Below are 23,077 nucleotides of genomic sequence, written 5' to 3'. Positions count from 1 at the left end.
TGTTGTTAAAGTGTTCAGTTTTGGCGATAGTTCTGGTCTTTTTAAAGTCAATATCATGTCCTGTGGCTTTAAGGTGTTGGACCAGGGAAGAAGTTGGTTCCTCTTTTCTGACTGAGTTCTTGTGTTCTTCTATGCAGAGAAGCCATTGAGATAGAAAAACGCCCACACAGCATGAACAAACGAGACGATACCTCCCACCTACCAGCCATTTGGAAACCCGCCCTTATTGACAAACGAGTCCCTAACACGACGAATGACACCAGACCCACACTCACGAGTGCCACACCTGATGTCACCACCACACATCCACGCAGAAAGCAGACTCAAACCCACACTGATAATGAGCCACGACCAAGGACCAGAAGCCAGACCGCAGCTGCATCATTAGCCACTTTAAACCCCTCCAATCCATACATGAAGCAGACTGACACCCACCATGAAGAGCTCACACGGCCACAAACACGAAGCCAAACAACAACAACGCAGCTCACCAGCTCAAATCCCCCTGCAACTCAGACTAAGCTGAGCACAACCAAGCCCCCACCCAAACAGAACACAACCCCAGCCAATCAGAGCACAGCCAAGCCCCTAACCAATCAGAACACACCTCCACCCAATCAGAACACAGCCAAGTTCCCACCCAATCAGCTCACACCTCCACTAGCAGTTAAAAGGAAGAGACAGCTGCGATCTCACATTGCTCCTGGAAGCACGAAGCCGAGAACACCAGCCTGAAGATGACGAATGAGACTTCGTCGAAACGTCGCCAAGACACTTCCAATTTTACGTGGGAGAAGACCCGAATAACCAAAGACCTACATATATATATATATATATATATATATATATATATATATATATATATATGCACAAATTCATAAATAGACAGAACACATCCATGTCCATGTCAACCAGAATGATTAAAATCAATGTTTATCTACAATCTATTCTAAATTCATATGTTAAATGACAAGTTATTATTTTTTCTTTTTGTTTTCATGAATAAACTTAATCTGCCCCCACTGGCCTCCTAAAATACTTGAATGGCAAGTCCCCTCTTAGTCATTTCTGAGTGCAGAAACTGCAGAATAGAAGTTTAGGAAAATTGTAGAACTTTGTCTTTCAGATTTTAAGTTAGCTGCCCTAATCACAGGCCTTTCATTCGCTTGTTTTAATGCAACTCCAAGACTATCATATTTCTAATCTGATTTTGTTTGCAGACATGAATGATTGTTTGGAATGTCAACAAAATCAATATCCAAATCAGAACCAGGAGTTATGTCTCTTCAAAGGTATAACATTCTTGATGTATGAAGAAACTTTGGGAATTGTTTTGACCACTTTTGTTCTCTTCTTTTCTTCAATCACAGCTGTAGTACTTTAGATATTTATTAAGCATCAAGACACTCCCATAGTCAAAGCCAACAACCAAACCCTCACCTATATTCTCCTTGTTGCTCTCATGTTGTCTTTCCTTTGTTCTTTACTATTCATTGGACAACCTTCCAAAGTAATGTGTGTCCTTCGTCAAACTGCTTTTGCCATTATATTCTCAGTGGCCATTTCTTCTGTTTTGGCCAAAACCATCATTGTGGTTATAGCTTTCATATCTACCAAGCCAGGTTCCAAGATGACCAAATGGGTGGGGAAAAGGCTAGGCTTCTTCATAGTATCTTGCTGCTCCTTTATTCAGGGTATTATATGTGGTACATGGCTTTCAATCTCTCCCCCATTCCCAGATGTTGACACGAGTTCCATGGCAGAAGAAATAGTTCTGGAATGTAATGAAGGATCCACCTTCATGTTCTATTGTGTCTTGGGATATATGGGCTTCCTTGCCTTTGTTAGCTTTACAGTGGCTTTCCTAGCAAGGAAATTGCCTGATGCTTTCAATGAAGCCGAGTTTATCACCCTCAGTATGTTGGCCTTCTGTAGTGTCTGGTTGTCTTTTATTCCAACATACTTGAGCACCAAGGGAAAATATATGGTTGCTGTGGAGATCTTCTCAATTATAACTTCCAGTGCTGGTTTATTGATTTGCATCTTTTCCCCTAAATGCTACATTCTTATCTTAAGGCCTGATCTCAACAAGAAAGAGCAGCTAAGAGTAAAAAAATAATGCAATAATATCATACTGGATAGCCTTTCATTTTAAAAAAAAAGATTCTACAATCCTATATACTCGTGTATTGCGGTAAGCATTGTTGAGCTTTTTGGAGTATATTCCTCAGTATTTGTGAATAAGAATGTTAGAAGTATTTATTGCCTAGCTTGTAAACAAAATGTCAAAAAATGGAATTAAATAGACTGCCTTGAAGATTTGAACAGCAACACATTTTCAAACATTCCTTGTAACTTGCAATTCTGGAAAGGACCCTGCTGGAGTGTGGAATTCCCATGGTTTTCATACAAGCTTCCAAGTTCTGTATAAATTATTTTCCATTTCCATACCTGCTTTAAAAACCCCAGCACATCAGAATCTAGGATACATATTGAATATAGCTGGTTGATAATATTTTATCCAGTGGTGGGATTCAAATAATTTAGCAACCAGTTCATCCCTAATGACCAGCTGGGTAGGCATGGCTGGGTGGGCATTGACTGGATGGGCATGGCCAACTCAACGTCACTCACCCTGCCTGGTCCCGTCTCCCAACCACTTGCCTCAAAGTCTTCAACAAGATACAATTTCTATTTATTTACTACTACTGAACATCACTTAATGGTGGCAAGGAAAATCACAAAATGGAGCAAAACTCACTTAAATCTTGCTTAGCAATGAAAGCTTTGGCTCAGTTGTGGCCATAAATTGAGGACTACTCCAATGAGAATGTAGGATAAGAAGCCTACTTTGGTCACCCCAAGAAACATTTCAAGATTAAAGATTTTGGGTGCAGGTGGTGGTAGTGTCACCGAAGCGGGTCTGCTTCTCTCCTCAGTTGGTGGGGCAGCTGTGCTCAGCCGAGGTCTGCCAGAGGGAGGTGGGGAATCTGAATGAGGGTGGCCCTCCCGGTGAGAAGGCCCTTCGGTTGCTTCTCATGTGAGGAAATGGGTGCTACCAGGCTGCCTTAGGAGAAGAGGGGGAGTAAAGAGGCCACTTGGCAGGCCGAAGTTTCACTCACTTGCTTGCTTTGTTCTCCCACCTCCACTCTTGAACGTTTCACTGCCTTTTCTCTTCCTGCCTCCCCTTGTCTCAGAAGCACTCCCCTCTATGCTAGTGGCTTCCCCCTTCCCCCCTCCCTTCTCGCTGCCAGGCAATCCCGTGTGAAGAAAGGGGCAGCCACATTTTTTAAAAAAGATTTTTAATGAAACCTTCAATACAGTGACCAAGATCCAAAGCCCCCATCTCTCTCCTCCCCACCTGGCGCATCTGCTTTGCCTTGCTAAATCAGATCTAGAGCCTGAGGGAGGATGAGAAATTTAACAGGGGGGGAGTGGGGAAGGACAGAAAGGCAGCAGAGTGAGGTTAATGAAGTAAACTCAAGTTTCTTAGCTTGGACCAGCAAAAGGTGTTGGGCTGACCCAGTGAAGGGTGAGACCACAGTGGAAACATGCAGGAGCAAGTGGGGTGGTGGTGGGGAGGTGTCCCTTTAGAAAGGCATGAGGTTGGTGCACAGATTGAACATCACAGCTTGTTTTGTAGGATCTGGAGTTTAGCAGGATCTTCTGTTTTAGAAAGTGACATCGATTGCCGCCCCTTGCCCTGAAGTGAACTTTTCTTTGAAGCCTGGATGGCTGAGCACTGCTCCATCTCTCCAGTTGTCCTTTGTATTCTCTGATGCCACCATTGCCCACCGCCTTTTGCAGGTCCAGGCTAAGAAACCTGAGTTTACTTTATAAAACTTGCTCTGCTGCCTTTCTGTCCTTCCCTCCCTCCCGCCTGTTAAATTTCTCATCCTCCCCCAGGCTCTAGACCAGTGATGGTTAACCTTTTTGCCATCATGTGCCAGGCCTCTCTAGGAGTCTCTGGAGGCTGGGAACAGCAAAAAAAGTCACTTCCTGTCCCACCGGGAGTTGGGAAATGGGCCCTTTCAGGCCTCCGGAGGGCCTCCGAGGGAGTGGAAAAGGCTGTTTTCGCCCTTCCCAGATGCATAGAGAGGATCTGGAGCCAGGTGAGAAAGAAAAACAGCCCTTCCCCACCCACCCCCGACCCTCTGGAGGCAGGAAACAGACTGTTTCCCTACTTCTGGTGGGCCCAGAAGGCCAGAAAATCAGCTGGCTGGTGTGCACATGCATGCCAGAGCTGAGCTGGCGTGCCCACCAATATGGTATGCATGCCACCTGTGGCACACGTGCCATAGGTTCGTCATCATGGCTCTAGACCCAATTTAGTAAGGCGAAGCAGACATGCAGGGTGGGGAGGGGAGAGCTGTTGTTTTTGATTCAGGATTGGATCTTAGCTGCTGCATTGGAGGTTTCATTAAAAGTCCTTTTTAAAAAATGTGGCCACCCCTTCTTCACATGGGATCACCTGGAAGCAAGGAGGGGGAGGGAGAAGGGGTGGCCACTAGCAGAGAGGGGAGTGCTTCTGGGATGAGGGGAGCCAGGAAATATCTGGGTCCAGCTCACCCGGCCTCTCTTCCTCTCGCAGCCATGTGTGTAGCTGCCAGGCGATCCTGTGTTCCCTCCACTCCTAGCAGAGGTTGAAAGAGGGAGTTGGGGAGGGTCAGAGACCTACCAGGTGTGCAAGCTCTGCCCAACATCCTGGGGTGGCTCCAGTACAGCTGCTGGTGGCCCATGGCAGCAGTCACGTGGCTTGGACACTGAAAAGAAAAATGAAAGGCCGAATTGTGCAGGCGTAGAAAAAGGAAGCAAGCAAGCCTCTTTGCTCCTGCTCCCTTCCCTTTGGGTTACATCACCACACAAAGTGGTAAGTAAGCTTGGGTGAGTGGCCAGGTTGCAAGACAAACCGCCTGGTGAAGAGAGACTGGGAAGGAGGGGCGAAGCTGCAGCCGGTTCACTGAACTGAGCAGTTAACAACCGGTTCTACCGAACCAGTATGAACTAGCTGAATTCCACCACTGATTTTATCCCAATTTGAAATAACGAACCATTAAACTTTGATTACTGAATAATATAACTCTACCTTTCTGTTACTTCATGAACAACCAGTTCATAAATAGAAAGCAAATACATATAGTCAAAGATTGTAAATTTGAAGTTTAGGTCTTTCTAGTGTCTGTCAATCTGTCTGTATCCACCATTTTCAGTAAACTGAATATTTGATAAAATAGTAAATTGTATACTTTTCGTTATATAAATCAAGGTCACATTGTTATCTTCAGGCCATTGAAAAAACTGACAAGATAATTGATATTAATTCAAGTGGGTTGAGAAAGGGATGTAATACCTACATCATATGAGTAGGTATTACTTCAGCCATGATACTCTTCCAAACTAGTGAGGTTTCTAGCTAACCCATTAAAATATTGCTTAAATTGTCTAGGAAATATAAAATAAACACTTGTATTGAATTAATGCTAAGAAAAGAGGAAGAAACTGGAAGTAGAAGAAAGCAAATAGGATGAACAGCAGGAAGGTGAGAATTACAGAATAACAGACAATTGGAAGGGGCCTTAGAGATCTTCTAGTCCAATCCCCTGCTCAAGAAGGAGACACTATACAATTTCAGACAAGTGGCTGTCCAGTCTCTTCTTAAAAAACCCAGTGTTGAAGCACCCACAATTTCTGAAGGCAAGCCACTAGTTAATTGATCTAACTGTTAGGAAGGTTCTCATTAATTCCAGAAGCATGGAGAAATATTATACAGAGAACTCTTCTCTGTAACTTAGAGAAACTGATACTAAATAAATGTCAGTGTTTTATATTTCTTTCAGTTCTGTTTTCTTTCTTATTTTCTAGAAATTGTGATTACAAATTTATAAAATCCTCAATGTAATTACTAATTTAATTATACTTCAATGTCCTCTTTCAATTCCAGGAATATAATTGAACCCATTCAAAAAGGAACAATTATCGCCTAATCCCTTGGAAAACAAAAAAAGGATTTTTGAGGGGAAATGTCCAATGAGCTTTCTTATTTATGATTCATTTATAATTTTCTGTTGGTAATTCTTCCTCTATAATTATCCATTTAATGATGATAACTTCTGCGTTCCTCATGGATCTCAAACAGGTTGAACAGAAATGAAATACAACAAAATAAAATGGAATGAGAAAACACAACACAATATTCCAAACTGGGCTTAAAGATAGTTAGAATTCTGAACTCTGATAATTGTTACTTAGGCTGGGACTTGGACAATCTGAATTAATGAAAGACAGATCTGGGAGAGATGAACTGGCTTAAAGAAAAACTGCTTCATTCAGCATGGCGGTATTTGAAGCATTAATTATAGTGCTTTTACCCCGAGTGGTGTGCATGATTCCCAGTGCTAAATGCAGCATAAGTGAACCTCTGCCTTTTCTTCACCAGCAATATGAACCTGGAGACTCCGTTATTATAGGCATTTTGTCTAAGATCTACATATTCTATACAGTGATGGACTTCAATGAAGCACCGTCTAGTAATCTCTTTGATGAAATCCTGTAATTTTATTTGAAACATGGAGACACATATTCATATGGAATCTTATCTGAGATGGTTTCCTCATAGGCAATGAATAACACTCTGTCTAATGAGAGAAAGAGATTATGCATAATCTATATTTGTTGAGCTATGACTTTCCATCACATTAATATTTTTGTGGGTCCAAGAAATACTTTCAAGGAAAGGAACACATTTATATTCCTTTCATAATGTATAGATAATGAATCACATTTTATTCAGTACATACTAATGTTTAATATTTTTATTGTACTAATGATCAGGATAAAATTGAAAACTAAACAGATAAAATTAAAGAGTCTGGCTAAATTGTGATTTCATGTTAATATGCAAAAAAAGAGAGAGAAAAGAACAAAGTATTTTAAGAAACCACTGTGCTGATATGTTCTTCAACACTATTTATTTCAAACATTATTTGCTGCAAAGTTATTTCCCTGTTGAAAATAGCATTACAAAAGAATTTATTCAAGGGGGACAGAAATCATTGCTTTTACCATTATATATTAAATGTTTAGAATAATTTCAATTAGAAATCTTTATTGTCAGTGCACAACATATGTACAACGAAATTGATTGAGCTCCCTCAGTGCACCCCCCCAACACAATACAACTCACAGTGAAGTCAGAAAATCCCTAACCCAATAAATCATATTAACAAATTGAGCTTGTAAAAACTGGTGAGAAACATCCAGCTGAAGGTGACAATATTTCCTCACATACATGAACGCCAGTTCTTAAAAAAATATGATACAATGAACTCTGCTAATTGTCATTTCTTGAACTGTGTGTATAATTTTCCTTTCAGAGTGATGACACCAATGTATCAGCAATTCCTGGCTCTGCAATTTGCACTCAAGGAGATCAATGAAAATCCCCACATTTTACCCAATCACACCCTGGGCTTCCATGTCTATAACAGTTATTTTAATCCCACGTGGACCTATCGTGCCTCCTTAGAACTGTTCTCCACCAAGGAGAGATTCATCCCAAACTACAGGTGTGACATGCAGAAAAGACCAATAGCTGTCATTGGAGGATCAACATCTGCAGTTGGAGACCACCTGGCTACTATCCTTTCCCTCTACAAGATGCCACAGGTACAATGCCTGCTGAGAAAAATGAGGTTTTTGAAGTCTTTCATGTTTTCCTTCCAGTGATGTTTGTCAGTCATGGGGTAGAGGTAAAGGGATGCAGTGGCTCAGTGGCTAAGATGCTGAGCTTGTCGATCAAAAAGTCGGCAGTTCAGCGGTTCAGATCCCTAGTGCTGCGTAATGGGGTGAGCTCCCGTTACTTGTCACAACTTCTGCCAACCTAGCAGTTCAAAAGCAAATAAAAAATGCAAGTAGAAAAATAGGGACCACCTTTGGTGGGAAGGTAACAGCGTTCCATGCGCCTTTGGCATTTAGTCATGCCAGTCACATGACCCCGGAGACGTCTTCGGACACTGCTGGCTCTTCGGCTTTGAAACGGAGATGAGCACCACCCCCTAGAGTTGGGAACAACTAGCACATGTGTACAAGGGGAACCCTTACCTTTACCTAGAGGTAAGGAGAAAGAGTTAGGGAATAAATGGGCCCCTTGTACCTTACAAAGTCTTAAACTATTTTGTTTGCTTGATTTAATTAATTATATATTATTAATAGGGTTATTTAGGCCTAGTTTATTCTGTTTATTGTAAATTGTTTACCTGTTTGATATCATTCTTTTTGGGTTAGAGATTCTCATAGTGTATCTTACTTGATGTTCCTTGGTTTTCATCCCTACTTAAATTCCAAGGGCTATTATATACACAGACTGTGAAACCACAGTATCAATATTGTTGTTATCGTTAATTTTTAAGTAATCCTTTCTCTTACATGCTCTTTAAAAAAGGAAGAAAAGAAAGAAAAAAAATGTGAAATGAAATGAGAAGAAAAGTATATTTTGTAAATTGAACTGTAGAGCAAGAAACCAGTTAAAATTCATAGGGTATAAAAATAAATAGACTAAATAAATAGAATAAATAAAATTAATAGATAAATAGACCCAAACAATCTGCAAACTAATAGACCACTGAACCTGTTGAGTGTACTTTATTATCTCTGAAGGTAATTGTTTTCAACATATATCACATTCAAAACTAGAGGTTGCAATGTAAGTTCTGCTTTATTAATAAGATGCAGATATAGTTGTTCCATGAAATGCAGGATGATCTGATGGAAACTTTACCACTGAATCAGTAGTGAGTTTCAAATCCCGGTGCTACCAGTTCGCAGAGCGTTTTTGATGACGTCTGGGTGGGTGGGCGGAGCCTCCCACCACCGCCGCTACCAGTTTGCCTGAACTGGGGCGAACTGAGAGCAACCCATCACTGCACTGAATCAATTTCATTGGAGCAGACTTACTTAGGCAGGGACTGACCAAACGTCCCAATGTGTAATTAAATTCTACATACCTTCTGTTCATTTATTTTCATGGAAAACTAGATAATTCATAATTTCTCAGTTACTTCCCTTAACATTTTAACTGCCACATGCAAAATGTGGCTACAATGGAAGCTTAAAATCCCCATTTTAATTTCTAATTCCTGGTTTTTGTTTTGCCTAATCTTTTCTTCCCTCCCCCCCCACCACATAAAATTAAAGATGATTTTTCCCCATCCTGTTTTTCCATCTCTTTCTTCAGTTCATCTATGGCTCAACTCCAGAGATAAATGAAAAAACACAGGTTGTTTTAAACCAACAGATGTTCCCAAATGTGCACCATGAATACAATGGTATTCTTCAATTGATGCTCCACTTCCAGTGGACCTGGATTGGGATGCTCTATTCAAATAGTGAGAATGGTGAAAGGTTTGTACAAGATGTTGTACCCCTGTTTTCCATGAGTGGCATCTGCTTTGCTTTCATCGAAACTTTGCCAGCAATTACTTATTCGAATAATATTTTCACTTCTGTGGAAGCTGGGATTGAAACTTTCAAGATTATTATGAGAAGCTCTGCCAATGTAGTGTTAATCCATGGCGAAGCTGAAGATATGATTATTTTGAGGATAATTCCCACCATATCCCAAGTGGAAGATGTACCATTATTGGCAAAAGTTAAAGTGTGGGTGTTGACAGCTCAGATGCATTTCACATCACTTCCCTTCCAAAGGAATGACAACATAGACTTCCTCCATGGTGCTCTCTCCTTTGCAATTCACTCAGGGGAGGTTTTGGGATTCCAGGAATTTCTTCAGATGAAAAAGTCTAACATGAAAAAAGAAGATGCCATTATCAAGCTCTTCTGGGAAAATGCATTTGAATGTTCATTCTCCAACTCCATGAATGGGGAGAAAGATGCAGTCATCTGCACTGGTGAAGAAAAACTGGGAAATCTTCCTTCATCTGTATTTGAAATGGACATGACTAGCCACAGCTACAGTGTCTACAATGCAGTCTTTGCTGTGGCACATGCTTTACATGACATCCAGGCATCCATATTCAGATACAAAGCAGGAGATCATGAAGCCAAACTAAACCTTCTGTTGCAACAACCATGGAAGGTAATGTTCTAAGCCCATGATGGCAAACCTATGGCATGCGTGCCCAAAGTGGCATGTGAAGAGCCATGTTGCCTGGCACACACGGCCTTGCCTGTTTCTCTTCCGGGTTTCTGGCGTGCATGCACATGCAACAAACAGCTGTCTTTTGCGTGCGCGGCAGTGCTGAAAACTGGTGTGTGTATGCCAGGGGTGGGTTCTACTTACCTTTACTACCAGTTTGCAACGGGGCTGCATGTGCGCACTTCTGTGCCTGCGTAGAAGCTTCCTGATGATGTCGGGGTCAGTGGGCAGAGCCTCCTGCCAGTGTTACTACCGGTTCTATAGAACCAGTCTGAACTGGGGGCAACTCACCACTGATGTATGCACACTGGCCAGTTGATCGTCAGGCATGCATGCGTGCTAGAACCCGCAACTTTGGCTTTTCCAATGCATGCATGTGTGACATTTCCGTGCGACCTTTTCAGCACTCGGTGCCGAAAAGGTTTGCCATCACTGTTCTAAGCACTACTTCTAAGGAAGTCTAAGTAACTTCTACGCACAGAAACTAAATTGCAGAGGGCTGATCATATTTGCAGGTAAACTAATACTGTAGATCCTAGATTGGGGAGGATGCTATTCTCCAAGACTTTTTACAGCCTAAATATGAACATTTATCTAGACATAAGATTCTCTCTAATTATATCTTTAAAGTTATGTTTTTAATGTTTATAAGCTATGTGATATGTTTCTGATTATTTATTTCATTCCACCTTATATAACAAGCACACTGCAGTTTTGTGAAATGTATCATAGTTTCAGTGACTAATAAATCACAAGTCTGAGCACTTATCCAATTCATTTTTTTTAAAGGAAATAAGAAAAGAAAAAAAATGAATACTAGTTATTGCTAGAATGAAAGTGAAATGTTTATTTGTCTTTAGCTTATCCCAAATAGTTAAGCAAGGTCTTGTAATTTATTAGATAAGAAACCATCAGGAAAAACAAATATAGATTTGTTGCAAACTTCAAAAATAGCTTTATTGATTAATTTGATTGACTATGTGCTATCAAGTAATGGTCGGTTTTTATCCACAATGTAGACAGGGTTTCTCCAGGATGAATTATCCTGAATCTTGCCTTTCACGTCTTTTATTGGTGCACCCATTACAACTATAACTGACTGCATGGTTTCTGGTTTCTATAACTTTCTGCTGGTTTTCATCTTCTTTTCTTTACTTTTCCCTTTCCCAGTATTCATATCTTCTTTAGGAAGTGAGATCTTCACATAATATATAATAATTTCTATGTTACAAATATTCTCCTCAATCAAATGTGCTTGAAAAAATTATCCACTAATGATTTAAACCAGGGGTGAAATCCAGCAGGTTCTGACAGGTTCTGGTGAACCGGTAGCGGAAATTTTGAGTAGTTCAGAGAACTGGCAAATACCACCTCTGGCTGGCCCCAGAGTGGGGTGGGAATGGAGATTTTGCAAAATCCTTCCCCTGGAGTGCAGTGGGAATGAAGATTTTGTAGTATCCTTCCCCTGCCATGCCCACCAAGCCACACCCACCAAGCCACACCCACAGAACCGGTAGTAAAAAAAATTTGGATTTCACCACTGATTTAAACCTAGTGGACAATCATTTAAATATGAGCCAGCAGTGAGTGGCAGCAGTAAAAAAAGCTAATGCAATCCTTGATTGCAAAAAAAATAAAAATAAAAAAAAAATCAAAAGAAGTATTATAAAGCCTTAGTAATCACACCTGTAATATTGCATCCAGTTTTGCTCACCACATTACAAAAAAGATGTTGAGACTTTGGAAAAAGTCAGAGAAGAGCAACTAAGATGATTAAAGGTCCGGGGACTAAAACATATAAGGAATGGTTGCAGGAATTGGTTATAGCTAGTCTAGAGAAAAGAAGGACTAGGGGACACATGATAATGGTGTTCCAGTATTTCAGGGGCTGCCACAAAGAAGAGGGGATCAACTTTTTTTCCCCCAAAGCACCAGAAGGCAAGACAAGAAACAATGGATGGAAACTAACCAAGGGGAGAAGTAACCTAGAATTAAGGATAAACTTCTTAACAGTGAGAATAATTAACTAATGGAAGAACTTGCCCTCAGAAGCTGTGGGTGCTTCACCACTGGAGGTTTTTAAGAAGATACTAGACAGCCACTTATCTGAAATGATATAGGGTGTCCTGCTTGAGCAGGGGATAGGATTAGAAGACCTCCAAGGTCCTTTCCAGTTCTACTCTGATTCTGATTCAAATTATTTTATATTTCTCTTGAAATAAATTAGAATCAGGGATTTTTTTATTCTCAGTTTTTATCTGTTTGTTTTTCATAGCTTTGGTACTTTTATTAAATTGTGCCGCTTTGTAGGTTTTAGTCTCATGCCTATTCACTAAAACTGCAAGCATAATCATTCAGTATTACCTTACCTTCTAGACCAGAGGTGTCAAACTTGATTTCATTGAGGGCCGCATGAGGGTTGTGTTTGATCTTGGGGGGGGGCATGGCTGGGGGGGGGCATGGCCAGCTTGACATCACTCCTGTCGGGGCGCCTGTGGCATCCCAAGCGCTCTGCCAGTGAAAACAGGCTCCCGAGCTCTGTGGCCTCCTGTTTTCGGCTGCCACAGCCGAGCACTCCCAAACTCTGTTTACACTGACAGAGGGTTGCAGAAAGCCGTGGTAGCCAAAAATGGAGTTTGGGAGCCCATTTTCCCTGGCAGAAGCACAACAGGCCAGTCCTTCTATGTTTCCAGGGCAGCCCAATGGGCCAGATCTAAGTACTCCGCAGGCCGGATCCAGCTCCTGGGCCTTGAGATTGACACCCCTGTTCTAGACTCTAAAGCTCTTAAAGCAGTGGTGGGTTGCTACCGGTGGCGGTGGGAGGCTCTGCCCACCTGCCTGGACATCTCTGCCCATGTGCAGAAACTTCTGTGCATGCACAGAAGTGTCATGAGAGCGAGCAAGCAGGCGCACGCCCACGAGCGAACCAGTAGTGACAGATTTGAAACCCACTATTGTCTTAAAGGGTTTATTCTCTGCATTCTCCAAAGAGCAAGGAACATTATTCTTTATGTACTGGAATTTCTAACTGTACTCTGTTTTCTTTTTCTTTCTTACATTTAGCTCAACCAATTTATAAGAAGGGTGTCTTTCAATAACAGTGCAGGGGAAAAAGTTTCCTTCAGTCAGAATGGAGAGTTGGAGGTTGGATTTGATATTATGAACTGGATCATATTTCCAAATCAGTCTTTTCTGAGAGTCAGAATTGGAGGGATCAATGGCATGGATTCTCAAGAAATAACATTCTCTTCTCCTGAAGAATCTATTGTGTGGCCTAGGAGATTTAATCAGGTATGGTGCAATTACATTTTGGATTACTTTCCATAATTATTCCACTGTTAGAAATATTTACAGATCCAACATCCCACTTTCCATTTACATTCAGTAATAAAACCCTCCATGGGTTTTTTTTTCCCCTACTTCTATATATTGTCCAAACCATGAGGAAAAATAGCATGGGGATATATGTAAATCTGGTAAAAAGATGGTTTGGGATTCCATAAGTCACATGCATCAGTTATAATGGGAGTCCTCCTGGATAGGCAGCTGTCCTTGGAGGAACATCTGATGGCTGTAACCAGGGGGACCTTTTGTCAGGTTCGCCTGATCCGACAGTTGCGGCCCTTTCTTGATCGGGATTCCCTGTGCACAGTCACTCATGCCCTCGTCACCTCTCGCCTTGACTACTGCAATGCTCTCTACATGGGGCTCCCCTTGAGGAGCACCCGGAGGCTCCAACTGGTCCAGAACGCAGCAGTGTGGGTAGTGACGGGAGCAGCATGGCGCTCCCATGTAACACCGCTCCTGCGCGAGCTGCACTGGCTCCCAGTGGTCTTCCGGGTGCGCTTCAAGGTGTTGGTTATCACCTTTAAAGCGATCCATGGCATAGGGCCTAGCTATCTTCGAGACCGCCTGCTGCCACCGACGACCTCCCATCGACCCGTGCACTCCCACAGAGAGGGCCTCCTCGGGGTGCCATCAGCCAAACAGTGCAGGCTGGTGACCCCCAGGGGGAGGGCCTTCTCTGTGGGGGCACCTACCCTCTGGAATCAATTGCCTCCAGAGATAAGGAGAATCCAAGACCTCAGTGCCTTCCGCCGTGCCCTTAAAACCTTCCTTTTCCAGCAAGCCGGGCTGGCCTAATTTTTTAAGTGTTTTTAAGTGTTTTGTTTATTGTTTTTAATTAATGGGGCCAAATTTATATATATATATATTAACTGTATTTTAATATTTGTACTTGATGTTTTTACTTGGCTGTTCACCGCCCTGAGTCCTCAGGGAGAAGGGCGGTATACAAATTCAAAATAAAATAAAATAAATAAAAATAAAATAATTATTCTAATTTGTATTTATTGTCCAAAAACCAAATGGCAAAGGATAAATATAATTAAAAACTTTGGAATAAGATAAAACAGTTTAGCAGATAAAATATTTTCACAAATATTATAAATATATTTATATTTATATATTTATATTATAAATATAAATAAAAGATAACAGAATTCTCACTAGGATTTATCAATATTCATTTCTATCTATCTATCATCTATCTGTCTATCTATCTATCTATCTATCTATCTATCTATCTATCATCACTATATATCTCTATTCTCTATATCTATCTATCTATCTATCTATCTATCTATCATCTATCTATCGATCTATCTATCTATCTATCTATCTATCTATCTATCTATCAGTATATATCTCTATTCTATCTATCTATCTATCTATCTATCTATCTATCTATCTATCTATCTATCTATCTATCTATCTATCTTATGATTGTATATCAACTTTAACCTATTGATGGAACTGGAATATCATAGCCAACTATTTGAATATGATTATCCCCTATTTACAGGAATGTCTGTTTCAAAGAAGAGAAAATAATGGAATAAAAATTATATAAAACAAAAATACTTTTCCACTCAGTAATGAGATGTTAAGGGAACACAGAGAGAGTGTTTTCCATAGTGGTTTCCAATGTGTAGAGCATATCGTTCCAGGATGTTTTGGGACATTTAAAATATTTCACAGTTTGTTATACAATATTTGCTTCCTGCCTGGTTATTTTATGCTTGTTTTACTAATGTTTAATTTATTATCCTTGCTTTGTTATTCCTATGGTACAGCATGATTTTATGCTTAGTAGATTTATTTTATTTTGGCTACAAAAATCCCTCTATCTCAGATCCCCCACTCTCCCTGGCCCTCAATTCCAGAGTGGCAACACTGAAGCAGACAAAATGGCTTCAGTCAGGACAGCTTCAGGGTTAACACAATGCTGAGGAAAAAGATCACACCTTATTACTAGCCATGATCATTGAGTTTCAGTTCATAGGAGAAACAGGAACAAGAGCAAAAACAAAAGAAAGTGAAGGACTTTGATAGGAATTGTGACTTGGGGAGTAGGAAATTCTTAGGGTCTTATTTGCTGGTAGTTATCTTGGGCCACAGAGGGTGGGTCAAATTATTTTTACTTTATGGGAGGAGGGATGTTCATATTTTTACTAAGGAGAAATACTGTAGCACTTAGACTTATATACCACTTTACAGTGCTTTACAGCCCTCTCTAAATGGTTTACAGAGTCAGTCTATCGCCCCCAACAATCTGGGTCCTCATTTTACCCACCTCGGAAGGATGGAAGGCTGAGTCAACCTTGAGTCTGGTGAGATTCGAACTGACAAATTGCAGTCAGCTGGCAGTCAGCAGAAGTAGCCTGCAGTACTGCACTCTAACCACTGCGCCACCGTGGCTCATAAATCAGTGTTTGGAAATGGTCTGTCCATGCTAATTAGTGATGGGAGATTTAGGTGCATGCTCTTAATCTAGAACTGGAAAGTCTGTGAATTTTCACCCAACAACACTGTTGCAATTTGTTTAATGGGTCTGCTGATGAGTACTTGCAAAGGCTGAATCCTCATTATCTTCTGTTGGTTTAGTCCCAATGAGTCATACTTCTTTTCTTCTGGCCAGACCAGATTAAGGGGGCTTAGTTTTAAGATGGAAAAATCTGATTGGATTATGTAAATGAGAGAGGGAAGTCTGACATGAACCTGATCTTGTTTCTGAAGTTCTGGGCGGGATTCTCCATTTCTGGTTTTTTTTTTTTTTAAAAAAAATTGATTTATATGCCGCCCTTCTCCGGAGACTCAGGGCGGCTTACAGTGCGTTAAGCAATAGCCTTCATACTTTTGTATATTTATACAAAGTCAGTTTATTGCCCCCACAAACTGGGTCCTCAATTTACCTACCTTAGAAAGGATGGAAGGCTGAGTCAACCTTGAGCCTGGCGAGATTTGATCTTACTTTAATTGCAGACAGCTGGTATTAAATTACAGTGCTTCTGTCTGTTGAGCTATCCAGGCTCTTAAGGTTTGACACAAGAAAGTGTAACAAATAAATCAATATACAAATAGACAATGAAGGTACAATCTTGTCCAATCAAAAGCATTCTCTCCTTTCATAACGGATAGGTCCAGCCACTTTCTCTGTGTAATAACAAATGCCACTCGGGATACAGTAAGAAAAGGATAGAATCAAAGCCATTTTGCTGCTATGATTGTCTTCGGTGTCCTGATGGGGAGATTGCTAACAAGGAAGGTAAGAGATGTTGTGCAGAAAGCTGAAGGATCTACTGACATCAATAATCACAGGCGTATCTTCTCTTAGTATCCAAAAATAGATGATGATCATGATATTTTAATTCATCAAGGGATATCACAGGATTAAAAAATGGGGGGGGGGACCGGTTAGGTTGTCTGAGTTCGCTTATCTTGTTGTAGATATTTCATTACCAAGCTAGCTGACGTCCATGCATGGAGAAGTTATAAAGCAAATAAAAACAGCCAGCAAACTTCATCTTTCCATGGAGTGATGATATTACACAACCCAATAATGAAATGTCTGCAACAACGGTAGCAAGCTCAGAGAACCACAAGAACCCAAACCAGTGGTGAAATGTAAAATTTGTTACTACCGGTTGGGTAGGCGTGGCTTGGTGGTTGGGGTAATGTGACTGGGTGGGCGTGGCCAAGTGTTTTTTTTAAATTTTAAAACCATTTTTTCTATAACCTCTTCAGCTGACGAGGTTGTAAAAAAAATGCTTTTAAAAGCTTCTGATGATCCCAGCTGAGTTGCCTGATCAACAGAGGCTTTTTTTTCTTTTAAAAACATTTTTTCTACAACCTCTTTGGCCGAAGAGGTTGTAGAAAAAATAGCTTTTAAAAGCCTCTGATGATCCCAGCTGAGCCGTGCGATCATCAGAGGCTTTTTTTTAAAACTTTTAAAAGCATTTTTTCAGCCGAAGAGGTTGTAGAAAAAAATGCTTTTAAAAATTAAAAAAAAGCTTCTGATGATTGCGTGGATCAGCTGGGCATGGGAGGGGGCAGGAATTTTTGCTACCGGTTCTCCAAACCACCCACTGCCATCGCTACCAGATCAGGCGATCTGGTCCAAACCGGGAGCATTTCACCCCTGATCCAAACATATGTACAGCTGAAATAGGGACTGGATGTAAGTAGAACTAAAAATCCCAGAGAGAAAGGCCAGAAAAATGATGGCAATGAATCATGCTTCATGCATGCTGTGATGTTGACTGATTCTACTTACCAAGGAAAATAGGTAAGCATGTAATGTTACGCGAAGAAGAAAAAAGGGCATTGGAAGAATATCTGAAATACAGTGGAAGAGGTACATTGAAGCCAGTATGCCAGCTTTACTCAGAACAGCTTACATCCTCCAATGACACCTTTAAATCCATTAAAATTAACATCTGCCTATCCCATGCTCTTGTGAAGGACTCAATAGATAGATGAAAATGGCAAATTCAGTCTAAGCATCTGACTGACTGTGCAATGAACCATAATATAAATCACATTTCCCTATTTCAGATCCATGGGAGATACTCAATTGATCAGGGGTATCAAACACAAGGCCTGTGGGCCAGATCTGGCCCATAATGTGGTTGGATCTGGCCGGTGGGGCCATCCTGGAAAATATAAGGGGCCAAACCACATTGCTTCGGCATGGTCTACCCATGTCACTTCAACCCGGTCTACCCAATGCCAAGAGGAAATATGCCAGCAGTTTGGGGAGTGGTGTCAAGCTGGCCACGCCTACCCAGTCATCCACGCCCAGTGAGTGGGGTCAAGCTGACCACACCCACCCAGTCAGCCACACTCACTCAGTCAGCCACGCCTGCCCAGCCCCCCGAGGTCAACCACAGCCTTGATGTGGCCCTCAATGAAATTGAATTTGACATCCCTGAATAGATGGACAAAAATATCAAATCTAATCAAAATATGTGGCTGACTATGCAACCAACAATAATAATTTCAACTGCAAATTGAAATAAAAGCCGAGATCACATTGGACTTCTTGATATCCTTATATTATTTGATCTTCTGAACTCCTAAATAGTAAAATCACTCTTAATGTTGTGATTCTTACCTTGTGAGTTAAGACCCATCACTGAATTCTGGACTTCATCCAGATAACTTTTGGAGTTCATTCACCATCTAGTTTACCTGCATCTGGTAGCCTCATCAGAAAGGGTCTGTAGGCATATGTTCCCAAGGTATGATGAAGAATTACAAATTCAAATTCCAATTAAAAGTATCACAAGTTCACAAACCTACCCATCATGACTTCTTTTTAATACACAAAAAGCAAATATAATAATGTTGAGTGCTTCTAAGGAAACATTTTCAGTCATCCTGGAATTTCATTTAATTGAAATACAATATATGTCCTGCTTTATTAGCCATTACTGATGTTGGATACATGTGCAAATGATAAAAATTTCTTTGGTTTTCAGATTCAAAGTCAACAATTATTATTTGACTGTTAGTTTCTGATTTAATTAGTGAATGGGATGTCAGAACTATCCTGTTTCTAAACTAATATTTTCTTTTCTAGACATGGATGACTGTTTTCATTGTTCAGAAGATCAGTACCCAAACAAGAGCCAAGATCTGTGTCTCCCAAAAGCATTAACTTTCTTGATGTATGAAGAAATTTTGGGAACCATTTTAGCCAGCTTTGCTATTTTCTGTTCTTTCATTACAGCTGTGGTCTTCTGGATTTTTATTAAACACCAGGATACTCCTCTTGTTAAAGCCAATAACCAGAACCTGACCTATGTTCTCCTGGGTGCTCTATTATTATCTTTTCTTTGTGCTTTGCTATTTATTGGTCAACCATCCAAGGTGACCTGTGTGTTTCGTCAAACTGCTTTTGGAGTTGTCTTCTCAGTGGTCATTTCTTGTGTTTTAGCCAAAACTGTCATTGTGGTTCTGGCTTTCATGGCCACCAAGCCTGGGACCAAGATCACCAAGTGGGTAGGGAAAAAACTTGCCATGTCTGTAGTGTTTGGCTGCTCCTTTGTTCAAGGGATTATATGCACGGTGTGGCTGATAATATCTCCTCCATTCCCTGATGCTAACATGAGTTCAATGGCAGAAGAAATAGTCCTGGAATGCAATGAAGGATCCACCTACATGTTCTACTGTGTCTTGGGCTACATGGGTTTCCTTGCCTTTATAAGCTTCATAGTGGCTTTCCTAGCAAGAAAATTGCCTGATGCTTATAATGAAGCCAAGTTTATCACTTTCAGCATGTTGGTCTTCTGCAGTGTCTGGTTGTCCTTTGTTCCAGCATACCTGAGCTCAAAGGGAAAATATATGGTTGCTGTGGAGATCTTCTCTATCATAGCCTCCAGTATTGGAATATTAATTTGCATCTTTTCCCCCAAATGTTTTATTATTATATGGAGACCTGATCTAAATAAGAAAGAAAAGCTAAGCACCAAAAATCATTAGAAGAATATAAACCTGGATGACCCTTAATTCTTTTGAATTAGCCAATAGTGTTTTAGCTATGTATTGACTTGAGTGTGTGTGTGTGTGTGTGTGTGTGTGTGTGTGGTTATACTTGTACCTATACATATAATACATATCCCTTTTCATCAGGGGTGAAATTCAAAAAATTTCCCTACCAGTTCTGTGGGCATGGCTTGGTGGGTGTGGCAGGGGAAGGATATTGCGAAATCTCCATTCCCCACTCTGAGGCCAGCCAGAGCTGGTATTTGCCAGTTCTCCAAACTACTCAAAATTTCTGCTATGGTTCTCCAGAACCTCCTAGAACCTGCTGGATTTCACCTCTTTTTTTCATACTATGAGCGGAATGTGTCTTGCTCAATCTCAGATCCTCTATAACAATTGTGTGAAATTGAGGGTTCTGCATAATGCCTTAATCATTCCTAGACTGCTTTCTTCTGATGTTCACACAGAAAGTTCTGATGATGTTTCTGAGATATTTTAGAGCTACTCTCTCATTGTAGGAGTCACAGTCTTGAGTTCTTGAACCATCAATGGGACCACTTTGCCTTTTATTTACTGTATCCCCTTTCATTTATCCTTTAAGCCCTGCTACTCCTTGAGCTTTTTGTTCTCCTTTTTCCTGGCGTTGCTGTCAGTTGGTGTCACTACATCTACCACCACTGCTGTCTTCTGGTCCCTGGTTACTATCACAATGTCTGCTGTTTAGCCAGTACCTGCCTGACTGTTTGGATCAGGAAGTCTCACAGAATCTTAGTCATGTTATTCTCCACAACATTGAATGGAACATCCCACCCCCCAAAAAAATCTGGACTATTGATAGTCTGGCCCATCAATATACACAGTGGGACTCCTTCATTTTGCCACTCAAGGTATAATGTACCTGCCTGCATTTTACATCTTTCACTATGTGTTGGATATCTCTGAGGCCTTTCTGTAGAGTCTGTAGCTTGAGTCCTGTATGATAGATCCCTCCTTCTATGTATCTGGTGCTTAGTGCCTGTTCTTGTGTTGCTCTGATCAGTGCCTCAGGACTGTCTTTAGTGCAACTTTTTCCAGCCACTGGTTGTGTGTGTGTGTGTGTGTGTGTGTGGGTGTGTGTGTGTGTGCGAGAGAGAGAGGAGAGAGAGGGAGAGAGGGAGAGAGAGGAAGAGAGAGGGAGAGAGAGAGGAAGAGAGAGGGAGAGAGAGGGAGAGTGATTTAATTTAATATTATTCTTGTTGCATTTTTGTTTTTGTACATGGCTTAGTCCTGTGATTGAGATAAGCTTTCAAAAATGTCTGCATCAAAAGCCTTTCACAATTGCAGGGTTTATTTGTTTGTTTGTTTTCCTGAACATCCATCCATCCATCCATCCATCCATCCATCCATCCATCCATCCATTTTTATGTATAGGTTGACAGATTTCTATATGACTTTTTAATGCTTACAACTATTGTTATTACCCAATAACTTCCGGTTGGCACCTCCGGCGCCGCGGACAGTCTTTTCAGACTGCCGGCATCGTGATTCCGTTGGAGCTGTCCTGACAGCGCTAATCAGCTGTCAGACGGCTCGAAAACCTCTCCTTCGGGAGAAGAAGGGGAGGAGAGCCGGTGGGTAAGGGTAGAGCTTCCCGGAAGCCCCTGGAATAACTCCAGGGGCTTGGAGGGTGAGAGCCCCCCGGTCAGCCCACTGAAGCTCCGGATCTGGTGCAACTCTGTATTAACAGAGCTAGGCGTCGCGTCCAACTCTGCTGTCAAAAAGAAGATTGATTGAATCCAAAAAGCAGACTGAACGGAAGCAGGAGAACAAGCTTTTGCAAGTATAATGCTTAACTCCGGGGATACATTGTTTCTATTTGAATTTTCTGAGCTGGAGGTGAAGATGGCATCTTTGTTGCGAGTCTAAAAGTGAAAGTTAGAAAGGAAAGTGCTTGTTAACAGATTTGTGCTCAGAGACTGGCTTTAAGTTGCTGGATTTGATTTTAAAGAGCTGCTTGGTAAAAAGATCATTTTGCTTGGTGATTTACAAACAAATTGCTGAAAGCTGTTCAAGAGACTTTATGGCTGTGACTTTATGACTTTATGGTGGTGAAAAGAAAATTTTTCTTAAAATAAGATGGCTTCCAAGAAAGGAGTTTTTGAAAGTGCTGGAAGCTCTCCAGTGGTGTCAGAAATGACACCACTGATTCACAGTGGTGAGTCGACTGATTCACAGAGATACAAGGATTTTATTAATGAATTTACAGAATTTGTAAAGGAAGCTATGAATAATCATACTGTAGCTATGATTAACCAAATAGCAATCTTCGAATGGAAATTAAAAGATTTGTTGGAGGACACAAAAGCAAATACAGAGCACAATGACAATGCAGGAGACATTTTGATTAAAGCAGAGAAGGTGGAATCGGCTGGTTCTCAAGAACTTTCAAGCTTACTTCCTGCTCTTTGTGATGATTTGGAGAGGAAAAAAGTAGAAAATGATAAGCCTTGCGAGGTCTTGGAGGAAGAAGGAGATTTGCCAGTGGCTTTCACACAACTAAATGAAAAGAAACAACTGAATTTTTCTTTGCGAACTGATGATAATCTTTGGTTTTACAGAACAAGGAATGAAGTGACTGACTATATAAGCAAGAAGAGGCGATATGGTGGCTCTAAATCAGAGGAAACACTTTCAAAAAGGGGACAATTTTTACAGATACAACAACCTCAAATTAAAATTAAAAACCTCCTCAAAACAGAACTAGGAGGGATGAAGAAAGATTGGAAAAAATATAAAAAGAAAGCAAGAATGGAAGATTAACCTTTTTTGGTTTTGCAGTTGATGTTTTAATGGCTAATTAAAAGGATTATGTTTTAAGATTTAAAAGTTGGAGGGAGGAAGACTTTTTGTTATAAGACTTTTAAAATATCTGAAAGCATGAAAGTAAGATTAACTTTTTTTTTTGGTTTTGCAGTTGATGTATTAATGGCTAATTAAAATGATTATTTTTTAAAATTTAAATGACAGAGGGAGGAAGAAAGATTGAGGGGAAAATGCAGAAACTCAATTATTGACTAATTAAGGTTTACTTTTTGTTATAAGATCTTCTAAAATATC

The 23,077-nt window shown here is 40.7% G+C and overlaps 1 protein-coding gene across 1 annotated transcript in view; it reads left to right on the top strand.

Annotated features, from left to right (window-relative positions):
• The window catches only part of LOC139324491 (vomeronasal type-2 receptor 26-like), a 28,321-nt gene extending 8,343 nt beyond the window's left edge, over window positions 1-19,978 (top strand). Inside the window, exons 2-6 of the mRNA XM_070954203.1 lie at window positions 6,437-6,549; window positions 7,374-7,665; window positions 9,353-10,093; window positions 16,634-16,760; window positions 19,077-19,978. Coding sequence (XP_070810304.1) covers window positions 6,437-6,549; window positions 7,374-7,665; window positions 9,353-10,093; window positions 16,634-16,760; window positions 19,077-19,978 — 2,175 coding nt within the window. The remainder of the gene's footprint in view (window positions 1-6,436; window positions 6,550-7,373; window positions 7,666-9,352; window positions 10,094-16,633; window positions 16,761-19,076) is intronic.
• Window positions 19,979-23,077: the final 3,099 nt, after the last annotated feature.

The sequence above is a fragment of the Pituophis catenifer genome, unplaced genomic scaffold (genome assembly GCF_029215685.1).
Source record: "Pituophis catenifer annectens isolate HBS135680 unplaced genomic scaffold, rPitCat1.0.hap2 SCAF_15, whole genome shotgun sequence".
Classification (NCBI taxonomy): Eukaryota; Metazoa; Chordata; class Lepidosauria; order Squamata; family Colubridae; genus Pituophis; species Pituophis catenifer.
This window is presented reverse-complemented; position numbering and strand designations above follow the sequence as displayed.